Source organism: Salmo salar, chromosome ssa02 (genome assembly GCF_905237065.1).
Source record: "Salmo salar chromosome ssa02, Ssal_v3.1, whole genome shotgun sequence".
Taxonomy (NCBI): Eukaryota; Metazoa; Chordata; class Actinopteri; order Salmoniformes; family Salmonidae; genus Salmo; species Salmo salar.
In genome coordinates, this window is record NC_059443.1 from 24,911,338 (window position 1) to 24,924,033 (window position 12,696).

Below are 12,696 nucleotides of genomic sequence, written 5' to 3' on the forward strand. Positions count from 1 at the left end.
AGTTGAGGTCAGATTTTCCGAAAGGAGGGAGGGGGAGGGCTTTATATGCGTCGCGAAAGTTAGAATAACAATGATCCGGGGTTTTGCCAGCCCGGGTCGCGCATTCGATATGCTGATAAAATTTAGGGAGCCTTGTTTTCAGGGTCTTCCAAATGGACAATGACCCCAAGCATACTTCCAAAGTTGTGGCAAAATGGCTTAAGGACAACAATGTCAAGGTATTGGAGTGGCCATCACAAATCCCTGACCTCAATCCTATAGAAAATGTGTGGGCTTAATTGAAAAAGTGTGTGCGAGCAAGGAGGCCTACAAACCCGACTCACTTACACCAGCTCTGTCAGGAGGAATGGGCCAAAATTCACTCAACTTATTGTGGGAAGCTTGTGAAATGCTACCCGAAATGTTTGACCCAAGTTAAACAATTTAAAGACAATGCTACCAAATACTAATTGAGTGTATGTAAGCTTCTGACCTACTGCGAATGTGATGAAAGAAATAAAAGCTGAAATAAATCATTCTCTCTACTATTATTCTGACGTTTCACATACTTAAAATAAAGTGGTGATCCTAACTGAGCTAAGACAGGGAATTTTTACTAGGATTAAATGTCAGGAATTATGAAAAATTGAGTTTATGTCAGGCTGTGGGTAACTGGTGCATGGAATCAGGAGCAGGAGAGCAGAGATGAGTGTACAAGGTAATTTATTCCACGAACAGCAACAGTATAAAACAAACACTAAAGGTGCGTGAAATAACCGGTCACTCGTAAATAACAGGCATAATAACGAACCCTGGCAAACAATACCAGCCAACAAGTAACGACCTGAACATTATATACAAACACGCACACAAACATGGGGGAAACAGAGGGTTAACCTGTTAGGGCTAGGGGGCAGTATTGACACGGCCGGATAAAAAACGTACCCGATTTAATCTGGTTACTACTCCTGCCCAGTAACTAGAATATGCATATAATTATTGGCTTTGGATAGAAAACACCCTAAAGTTTCTAAAACTGTTTGAATGGTGTCTGTGAGTATAACAGAACTCAAATGGCAGGCCAAAACCTGAGAAGATTCCATGCAGGAAGTGGCCTGTCTGACAAGTTGTGTTTCATCTTGGCTCTTTTTATTGAAGACTGAGGATCTTTGCTCTAACGTGACACTTCCTACGGCTCCCATAGGCTCTCAGAGCCCGGGAAAAAGCTGAACGATATCGAGGCAGCCTCTGGCTGAAACACATTATCGCTTTTGGCAAGTGGCCGATCAGAGTACTATGGGCTTAGGCGCGTGCCCGAGTCGACCGAATGCTTTATTTTCTTTCGTCTGTTTACCTAAACGCAGATTCCCGGTCGGAATATTATCGCTTTTTTATGAGAAAAATGGCATAAAAATTGATTTTAAACAGCGGTTGACATGCTTCGAAGTACGGTAATGGAATATTTAGACATTTTTTGTCACGAATTGCGCCATGCTCGTCACACTTATTTACCCTTTCGGATAGTGTCTTGAACGCATGAACAAAATGCCGCTGTTTGGATATAACTATGGATTATTTTGAACCAAACCAACATTTGTTATTGAAGTAGAAGTCCTGGGAGTGCATTCTGACGAAGACAGCAAAGGTAATACAATTTTTCTTATAGTAAATCTGACTCTGGTGAGTGCTAAACTTGCTGGGTGTCTAAATAGCTAGCCCTGTGATGCCGGGCTATCTACTGAGAATATTGCAAAATGTGCTTTCACCGAAAAGCTATTTTAAAATCAGACATATCGAGTGCATAGAGGAGTTCTGTATCTATAATTATTAAAACAATTGTTATGCTTTTTGTGAACGTTTATCGTGAGTAATTTAGTAAATTCACCGGCAGTGTTCGGTGGGAATGCTAGTCACATGTTAGTCACATGCTAATGTAAAAAGCTGGTTTTTGATATAAATATGAACTTGATTGAACAAAACATGCATGTATTGTATAACATAATGTCCTAGGGTTGTCATCTGATGAAGATCATCAAAGGTTAGTGCTGCATTTAACTGTGGTTTGGGTTTATGTGACATTATATGCTAGCTTGAAAAATGGGTGTCTGATTATTTCTGGCTGGGTACTCTGCTGACATAATCTAATGTTTTGCTTTCGTTGTAAAGCCTTTTTGAAATCGGACAGTGTGGTTAGATTAACGAGAGTCTTGTCTTTAAAATGGTGTAAAATAGTCATATGTTTGAAAAATTGAAGTTTTTGCATTTTTGAGGTTTTTGAATAACGCGCCACGGGATTACACTGGCTGTTACGTAGGTGGGACGATTTGGTGCCACCTACCCTAGAGAGGTTAAATAATGAACATGTAATTTGGGAATAGAAACCAGGTGTGTAGAATACAAACACAAAACAAATGGAAAATGAAAAGTGGATCGGCGATGGCTAGAAAGCCGGTGACGTCGACCGCCGAACGCCGCCCGAACAAGGAGAGGGACCGACTTCGGCGGAAGTCATGATAGTTTAAATGTTTTTGGCTAAGGTGTATGTAAACTTCCAACTTCAACTGTATATAGTGGACTTCACATTTTGATTTTCATCAAATTTGAGATTCTACCTTGGTTTCTCCATTAACTCCATAAAATCCGGCCGTGATTGAGAGTCCCATAGGGCGGAGCACAATTGGCCCAGCGTCGTCCGGCTTTGGCCGGGCTAGGCCGTCATTGTAAATAAAAATGTGTTCTTAAAACTGACTTGCCTAGTTAAATAAAGGTTAAATAAAACAAAATAAAAAGAGTGTTTGGTCCGGTAGGTGGTCAAAAAGCCACAAACCACAACAGCAAATCATGAAGTGGAAACTTTAATTCCAGGTTTGATAAAATCCAGAATACACTTCGAGCTAGGAGGCCCCTTGATGCATCATCCATTGCCCAGACAACTGAACAACCCATAGGAAAAAAATACACCCTCAGCGCCTGTTAAATGGCTGGGTTAAACGATGAGTCATGTCTGTATATATTTAGACACACACTGAGGGTTTATAACGCCAGTAACGCTCCGCCTCTCCTCAGATCATGTTCCCTCCATCATGGTATGGTCAGTGTCACAATAGTCTCACAACCACCTAGCCAGAATACAGTGAACTTATAATACAGTAATACTCATGAGCCGCATCAAGTTGACAATACTGTAGCATAACTTTGTCTGCCTCACCAGGGCAAAATAAAGTTCTATATTAAACACAATACAATAGATTACTTTGTATTTTCTAAATTGCTTAAACCATTCTTTAGATCTATCTTTTTCAACCAATGAAGGGGTTAATTCATACAATCGTTTTAACCCATCTGTCTGCCACAGTTAATGATCAGTTAACAGTTAACAATCCGTGTATAATCATTTTTTTGTTAGGGTTAGGGTTGAGGGTTAGGGTTGAGGGTTAGGGTTGAGCCGGGATGTGGAAATGAAACTAGGGTTACGGTAAGGGTTGAGGCTAGGTTAGGGTTGAGGTTTGAGGATTTCTTAATTAAAAACGTCACATTATGTATCACATCGAATCTGTCATAACAGTAGGAGTCTTTGAACAAATAAAAATGTGTTGAATCTGTCCCATGAAGCATTCACTGGTCTCACCATGCCACAGTGTGGTGATAATAGTAACCTAATCATTGTCATTATAACAAATAATGTCTTACATCAGGAAAGTAAGGCAACCGATCTTAATGACTCCTGCCTTAAAGCACTGAAGTTACAGATATTAACATGTGCTTATCGCCCTCTAGTGGTGAAATCAGCTAAAGACCGATTACTCTGACCAAACCCAGATATTCTTCACCGTCACAGACAAGGGAATGGATGAGTGTCATCAGACTGTTTTTATTGCAGTAGATATATCTCCCGCACTGGGCACCTTGAATTTGGATCATCTTCAGCTTGCTCCACATCACTCTTCTCCTTCTTTATCGACCACCAGTGCAGAATCCTGTAACAACCAGGTACACAGAGATGAGTTAGTCCAGACGAGAGCTTCTCCATGATATATAAGCCCATGTCTATACCCATGTCTAGACTAGGATATCCCCTTGGTAATATCTGTAATATACACATGACATAATGCATAAATAAAACAGTTCTGGTATGAATGCTGAATTAGGTATGATGGCTATCATATGAGAATAGATATGTGTAATTTTTGAGGGAGAATCTAATATTTTTGGTCCTTTAGGAGCTTTAAGTGGCCATATCTTTTCAGGCCCCAAGAAATTAGATATAGTGTCACAGTTACATAGCAAACATGAACCTGTACTGTTCTGGAAACAAGATATGATAGGATTTGAAACTGCCTGTCCGTATTTGACAGGGACAGCTCTTTCTCTGGTAAAGTCACATTCAGATTCAAACAATCTTTATTGGCAGCATGGCAAAAAAGCAATCCAATGCTGTCAAAGCAACATGGCTTTAATAAAGCAATAAGCCTGAAGAGGCACGGTATGGTGAATATGCCACGGCTAAGGGGTATTAAGGCACTTTCTGCGTTAATAACTGTCTATACTATAGCCTATAGAATATAAATGATTGTCTCCATCTGTGAGGGAGGAGGGATACTAACACAGTCAAAGGTATATGTACAGCTCTGTGTATGTGAGCTGGGACACTGACACAGAGGGTATATCGGGTGTATACAAAAGGTGCTATCTAGAACCTAAAAGGGTTCTGCGGCTGTCCCCATAGGACAGGGCTGTTTTGGGAGTGCACGTTTTGTTTTTTGTCCTAGCACTACACAGCTCATTCAAATAATCAACTAATCATCAAGATTTGATCATTTGAATCAGAAAACCAAATGTGCACAGCTTGGGGTCCCGAGGACCAAATTTGGGAAACGCTGCCTTTGAAAAAACATTTTGTTTCCAGGTTAGAACCGTTTTGGATCCAGGTAGAACCTTATTGGGTTCCACATAGTACCCTTTCCCCAGAGGGTTCTACATGGAACAAAAAATAGTTACTGAAAAAGAAAAGGAGAGCCGCACACTCTAGGAGCAACATCGTTTCGACAGCCAAGCTGTCTTCATCAGGATTTTACCTGGAACCAAAACGTTTTTTTTTATGGGAACAGCCAAAGAACCCTTTTGGAACCCTTTTTTCTAACAGTGTACTTTGTATGTGGGCAGTGAAGGGTATATCTACAGTACTGTACAGCTTTCTTCACTTACCCCAGGGAGAGGAAGAGCAGCAGTAGCAGAGAAGTCAGACAGGCTGTGAGGAGAGAGGGAGGGGGGAGACGGAGGAGAGCGAGGGACCATCCACCAGGCACAGGGACAATTTGACCCCCTGGAAGCAGAGACAGATCAAATATCTCCTGCAGCTCACTGTGGCCTACCACCACCTGGGGGATGACTGGGTCAGAGAGAGAGGGGGGAAGGAGAGATAGAGAGATGAAGAAGAGAGAGAGAGAGAGAGAAATGGACAGAGAGAGAGAGAAGACGGGTGGACAGGGTTGAGGAAGGGAAGGGGGATGGAGAGATGGAGGGAGAGATAGAGATGGTGTAGAGAGAGGTCAGAGACTCAGAGCACAGAGAGATAGAAAGAGGAGATAACAGAGAAAAAGAGAGGGTATACATCGACTATAAAGATATATACAAAGATGTGTGGTGAAGCTCTCTGGCACAAAATGGCCACCGTGCTACACATTGATGGTGAATGGGGAGTCACCACCATACAACACACATAAAGGAATATGGGACTTGAATGAACGTCTCTCTACAACACTATCATCACCTATGAGGTGGTAGTAGAGTCTGACTAAGGAGCGCTGGTCAGAGTAGATCTCACACTGGTATGTACCCTGGTGTCGCAGACCAGCTGAGGGGATAGAGTAGAGCCTGTCAATCCCTACTGTCACCTCCTCAAACTGATCCACCTGCTGGGTCCTGATCTGCAAGTCAGGGGACAACATGACTGCACAATCCTCTGATATTTTCACACTACAAAGGAATCATGTCTAAATGGAAGTTTCAGGAAAAGGGAGGGTTTTATAATATGACTTTAATAATTCAGCTCATCTTTTTGGGAGAGTTTCTCATCTAAAAACATACTTGGGTCCTGATTGTGAGGATTTGTAGTGGGTACTGTATAATGATGGACATGCTAGGGCTAGGCCATTATCTCCAGCATTGGCACTCTAAGGATAGGAGAACTAGCTACATCCCATAACATCCACCAACCTCCTCTGCAAACCTCCAGACCACTTTCATTTCATAAGGCAGGGGAAAGGGGACGTCACACCTCATCTGTGTCCGGTTGTTCTCCAGGACTGTGATGTTCTTTGCTGTAGACACACACACACACACGCACGCACGCACACACACACACACACACACACACACACACACACACACACACACACACACACAGTGAAACCCTCTCACCTTGTGGTGAAGCTGTTCTCAGGGGGCAGCAGACAGCGGCAGTCTGAGCCCTCCTAATGATCATATTTAAATACAGCCTCTAGCGGGGTGCACTGAAAGGGATGATATGCTGAACAGTAATTGTGCAGCACTGGGTGGATATGAATACCATGGTGTGTGGGAGGGGACTGTCACCTTACATAAAGAAGCCAAGGATTTAAAGGGTACCTTGGGGAGGCTTTCTGTGCAAAAAATCCTCAGACTTCACTGCTAAGAACATTTCAAGGATGAAAGGCACCAAGTGGATGTTTTCACGAGGGGAAAATGCACTTATGTAACACATAGCCTACACAGACAGAACTACATACACAGTCCTACACAGACAGACCTACAAGGACAGTCCAACACAAACGGACCTGCACAGACAGTCCTGCAGAGACAGTGCTGCACAGACAGTGCTGCACAGACAGTGTTAAGGCGGGTTTAGGATGAAGTCTTTTAACCAGGCATTGGGGAGATGAGGGTATTTGAGTAATGAAACAAATCGGTGTGAATGGTCAATAGATTTGATGTGGTGGTGTTTTATTACTCACTTGGACAGTCAAGTGGGAACTCACAGGAGTCATACTGACAGGTGATACAGTTGTAGACATAACCAGAAGCCTGAAAACCTGAGGAACCCATGGGAGGAAATGCAACACAGCCTATATGTTTCTAGAATAAGGTAGAATAGAAAGGAAATACCAGAGGAATTCAATAGGAAATTAAATATATTTAATACTTCGTATAACATGTCTTAGTATAACTATTTTAACTAACTATTATATTGACAGCAGATGTTACAACTAGCTTGCTATCATAGATTGATTCATAGAATAGTTGGAATCTTTTTAACACGTTGAGGCCATAGCTGAGCAGAGCTACTAAGAGTTCATGAGGTTCAACAGGAAGGTCATGCGAGGAGGAACACTTGAGGAGGAAACAGTCACTCACCACATGGAGGGAAACATCCAGAAGCTGGGTAGAGATAATAGGGGGAAAACCAAAAAAATGACAAGAAAGAAAGAAGAGGCAGAGAAAACTATTTAAACAACAACAACAAGAACATTTTTACTGATGAACATCGACATGACAAGTTGTCTTGACTTGATTGACATGGTTCAGTGTAGAACCAAGTATATCGTTAGACTGATAAAAGTACTATACAGAGCTATACAGAGCCTATACTATACAGAGCCCATACTATACAGAGCCAGTGGTGTAAAGTACTTAAGTAAAAATACTTTAAAGTACTTCCTAAGTATTTTTTGGGGGTATCTGTATTTTACTATTTCTATTTTCCCCAACTTTTACTTTTACTTCACTACATTCCTAAAGATACATTTTCCCTGACACCCAAAAGTACTCGTTACATTTTGACAGGAAAATGGTCTAATTCACACACTTATCACGAGAACATCCCTGGTCATCCCTACTGCCTCTGATCTGGCGGACTCACTAAACACAAATGCTTTTTTGTAAATTATGGAGTGTTGAAGTGTGCCCCTGGCTATCCGTAAAAAAAGTGTTTTTTAATTGTGCTGTCTGGTTTGTTTAATATAAGGAATTTGAAATGGTTTATACTTTTATTTGTAGTTTTGATACTTAAGAACATTTCAGCAATTCCATTTACTTTTGATACTTAAGTATATTTAAAACCAAATACTTTTAGATTTTTACTCAAGTAGTATTTTACTGGGTGACTTTCACTTTTACTTGAGTCATTTTCTATTAAGGTATCTTTACTTTTACTCAAGTATGACAATTGAGAATCTTTTTCCACCACTACAGAGTCCATACTATACAGAGCCCATACTATACAGAGTCCATACTATACAGAGCCCATACTATACAGAGTCCATACTATACAGAGTCCATACTATACAGAGCCCATACTATACAGAGCCCATACTATACAGAGCCCATACTATACAGAGTCCATACTATACAGAGTCCATACTATACAGAGTCCATATTATACATAGTCCATACTATACAGAGTCCATACTATACAGAGTCCATACTATACAGAGCCCATACTATACAGAGCCCATACTATACAGAGCCCATACTATACAGAGTCCATACTATACAGAGTCCATACTATACAGAGCCCATACTATACAGATGACAGGTTGGGAAAAGGTAAGAATGAAGAATTTCTCTGATGCTACTTACCCCATGGCAAGTAACAGAGGTCTGGATATGAAAGAAAGGTTCTGAAATATGGTGTGAGGTAGTAGTGAGGAAAAGGAAATACAAGGGAGAGGAGGGGATCATGTCTCACCTCTAGGCAGTTTGAAGGCAGCCGCAATGAAATTGTCTGCAGCTGTCAGTAACCTCTCGTCATACACTGTGTCTGATGGATAGAGAGAGAAGGAGAGAAAAATATATCTCAATTGCTCCCATGGAAATGTGTGTGTGTGTGTGTGTGTGTGTGTGTGTGTGTGTGTGTGTGTGTGTGTGTGTGTGTGTGTGTGTGTGTGTGTGTGTGTGTGTGTGTGTGTGTCTGTGTGCGTGTGTGTGTCTACAGTAAAGAGTGTCTACAGTGTCCATTTATACCAGAGCTGAACTGATCTTATAGTCTGCTGCTACATCCAGTGTGAAAACATCCAGTGTAAAACACTACCCCCAGTGTAAAACATCCAGTGTAAAACACTGCTCCCAGTGTAAAACAACCAGTGTAAAATACTGCCCCCAGTGTAAAACATCCAGTGTAAAACACTGCCCCCAGTGTAAAACATCCAGTGTAAAATACTGCCCCCAGTGTAAAACATCCAGTGTAAAACACTGCCCCCAGTTTAAAACATCCAGTGTAAAACACTGCTCCCAGTGTAAAACAACCAGTGTAAAACACTGCCCCCAGTGTAAAACATCCAGTGTAAAACACTGCCCCCAGTGTAAAACATCCAGTGTAAAACACTGCTCCCAGTGTAAAACATCCAGTGTAAAACACTGCCCCCAGTTTAAAACATCCAGTGTAAAACACTGCTCCCAGTGTAAAACAACCAGTGTAAAACACTGCCCCCAGTGTAAAACATCCAGTGTAAAACACTGCCCCCAGTTTAAAACATCCAGTGTAAAACACTGCTCCCAGTGTAAAACAACCAGTGTAAAACACTGCCCCCAGTGTAAAACATCCAGTGTAAAACACTGCTCCCAGTGTAAAACATCCAGTGTAAAACACTGCCCCCAGTTTAAAACATCCAGTCTAAAACATCCAGTGTAAAACACTGCCCCCAGTGTAAAACATTCAGTGTAAAACATCCAGTGTTAAACATCCAGTGTAAAACACTACCCCAGTGTAAAACATCCAGTGTAAAACATCCAGTGTAAAACACTACCCCAGTGTAAAACATCCAGTGTAAAACATCCAGTGTAAAACAAGGGAATCAAAAAGCATGGGGAAGTGGGGAAGTTTGAGAGAGAGTTATAAACAGTACATTTACATTTTAGTCATTTAGCCGAAACTCTTATCCAGAGCGACTTACAGTTACAGATGTAGGATTTTAATTTGATCACCCTGTTGCAGGGGAACTTCCCTGCAAAGCATGAAATGTAAAACATGTTGTGTATTTGAGGTTTTAATACTTCTGAAGTTTGCAATTTACACTTTGACATTTCAGACCTGTTTTTACCTTAAGAAAAATATATCAACCCCTACACAAATGTCCATTAATTATGATCCACATACTAATTCACATTTCCTGTTGCTGCAGGATTCTTTTCCTGCTGTAGCAAACTGTCTCAAATAATGATCCTACATCTGTAGAGGATTTATCTTAAGGTAGCTAGGTAAGACAACCACATCTCACAGTCATACCTAGTAATGGTGGTTGTGTGCATCAAATAAAATGTCCATTCCATTCTTGGAAGGCAAAGTATTCTTTCTGATCAAACTTTGAACATTCATGACTGTGATACAGTATGCAGAAAACAAAATCCACAGTAATAATCTAACTCTCTCTCCAAAAACAATTATTTCATGTCGTCTCCCAACACCATTAGCAAACACCATTAGCAGTGAGGAAAGCACATGAGGAAAGGACTATTTTGTTGGGAGTGACGCAGACAGCAGGACTTGTACCATTATTCATCTTCTTGTCAAATTCCTCCGCCATGGGCATGATCTCAGCATTTAGGATGTCCTTCAGCTTCTGATCATAACCTTTCCCTGAGAAATACAAAGTTCGAGTTCTTATCATCTTCTTATTTTATAACCCACCTAGGAAGCCAAATCACAGTGCTTAAATAAAACAGGATCAGTTTTCTCACCAACTCGCCCTGCCTCAATCACTTTCTGGTTGTTATTGAATATATTCCCTAGTTTTTTAAAGCACGAGTCCACATTTCGTATGTTGTATTCGGTGAGGACGTGTCCCCAACACAGACGTATGCTGTCTTCAACCTCCACAAAGCACTGATAGCAGCTAGAAGAGGGGTTGAACAACATGCTGGCATAGAGAACCCACAACCCCCACTTCCACATCTTCAGGATGATGTGCTGTCAGGTGGGAAAAGTTGGTTGAGGTTCCAAAACTTACTGTGGTGTTGAATGTGAATGTATGATGTCATAAAGGATGTCACTGAGATACAAGAAATTCACATAGAATTCTAATTCAGATTCCATGGATATTCCATTTGCATGACACACTAAATGAAATGCCGTGTCTTTGAGCCCATGGTGCTTTGTGCAGAGCAGATGTTCATCTTCACTTGAGGTGTAAGTGTCTTTAAACCACTCCACTTATATCTGACAATGACAGTGTAATACATGTTAAATGCTCTTCCACTTCATGGCTAGGTATAGGAAGAGCACCAAAGCCTTCCCTTTGCCTCAGTTTCCCCACCTTTCTTCTCAGTTCCATTGTCTCTGGTCCCCTCTCTCTGCTACCACAATGCACCAGTTTTACTGCAGAGCAGAGGGATGGAGTGAGAGAGGGAGGGAGGGAGGGAGGGAGGGAGGGAGGGAGGGAGGGAGGGAGGGAGGGAGGGAGGGAGGGGAAACTAGGGGGGAGTGAAGAGCGAGTGTAAAATGCTCATGAAACTGTAACAATACAGAGTAGAAGTTTGTCTGTGAAGGAGCCAAAACAATAATGAAAGAAGATAGGCTCACTGGTGGTCTGGAGAGGGAGAGGGAAACAGAAAGGGAAATAAACCCTGAGCAGTGGAGGACACTGAAATCATTGAGATAATGAGTGATGGAAAAAGTGCCAATCCCTAATTAATGAGAGAGAAAGAGAGAGAGATTGAAAAAAGGTTAAAGACATGGAAGAGAGAGAAAAAGAGAGATCACGAGACAACAGAGAGATAAAGGAGAACAGAGAGAGGGAGAGAGACTACCAATCAAGCCCACTGCCTCATCACATCCCATATCCCCTACCCCTCCCCCACAACCCCCACTCTCCCCATCTCTCTCTCTCTCTCGGTGTGTCTCCATGGTAACCAGACAGGGTGCCTAATACACCAAGTTAATATATTTCCAGTGGCATGGTGAGCTGGGTACTAAAGCATTCATCTGTCTCCACACAGACAAGCTAATCAATATTGGCCAAGAGTCTGCTCCAGGACTGCCAGAGTCAGACAACCAGTCAGGCAGCTTCCCTGGCTTCCCAGCTGGGGAGGGAGGGCCACAAATACATGTGTGTGCCTGTGTGTGTGTGTGTGTGTGTGTGTGTGTGTGTGTGTGTGTGTGTGTGTGTGTGTGTGTGTGTGTGTGTGTGTGTGTGTGTGTGTGTGTGTGTGTGTGTGTGTGTGTGAGACCAACTGGGGACATTGTGTTAGTCCCCACGAGGTAAAATGCTATTTCTAGGGGGTTTAGGGTTAAGGTTAGAATTAGTGTTAGGCTTAGAATTACGTTCAGGGTTAGGGTTAGGAGCTAGGGTTAGGTTTTTGGGTTAAGTTTAGGGTTAAGGTTAGGGTTAGGGTAAGGGTAAGAGTACGGCTTAGGGTTACGGTTAAGTTTAGGGGTTAGGGAAAATAGGATGGTTAGGGTTAGGGTTAGGGTTAGGGTTAGCTGTACAAGACTGTGTGTGTGTGTGTGCCTAGTTGTGTGTGTGTAGCCAACAAGGGCACTTTGATGAATTGACACTTCATGCAGTACAGCTAAATGTTCATTCACTTCTGTTTATTTACATTTAAGGACTGAAATCCTCTCCATTAATATCTAGTGTGTGACTGGGAGATCAGCAGGATGATATTTCTGGATGACTGCATGTTTGTACATTACCAAGATGATAGTCCGGGATATGTTAAATGTGGCTTTGCAGCTGTAGTTAG

The 12,696-nt window shown here is 41.9% G+C and overlaps 1 protein-coding gene across 2 annotated transcripts; it reads right to left on the reverse strand.

Annotated features, from left to right (window-relative positions):
• Positions 1 to 3,830: 3,830 nt before the first annotated feature.
• spaca6 (sperm acrosome associated 6) lies at positions 3,831 to 10,942 on the reverse strand. 2 transcript variants are annotated; one of them, XM_045700837.1, is made up of 9 exons: positions 10,693 to 10,942; positions 10,505 to 10,591; positions 8,705 to 8,776; positions 7,372 to 7,395; positions 6,972 to 7,049; positions 6,196 to 6,299; positions 5,816 to 5,906; positions 5,185 to 5,368; positions 3,831 to 3,956 (listed from the first exon to the last, which is right to left on the reverse strand). In XM_045700837.1, exons 1-9 carry the CDS (start codon positions 10,904 to 10,906, stop codon positions 3,851 to 3,853), a joined length of 960 nt encoding a protein of 319 aa, XP_045556793.1. In that variant the 5' UTR covers positions 10,907 to 10,942; the 3' UTR covers positions 3,831 to 3,850. The 2 variants fall into 2 exon arrangements, with proteins under 2 accessions (XP_045556793.1, XP_014012137.1); XM_014156662.2 differs by having other exon boundaries at positions 5,750 to 5,906.
• Positions 10,943 to 12,696: the final 1,754 nt, after the last annotated feature.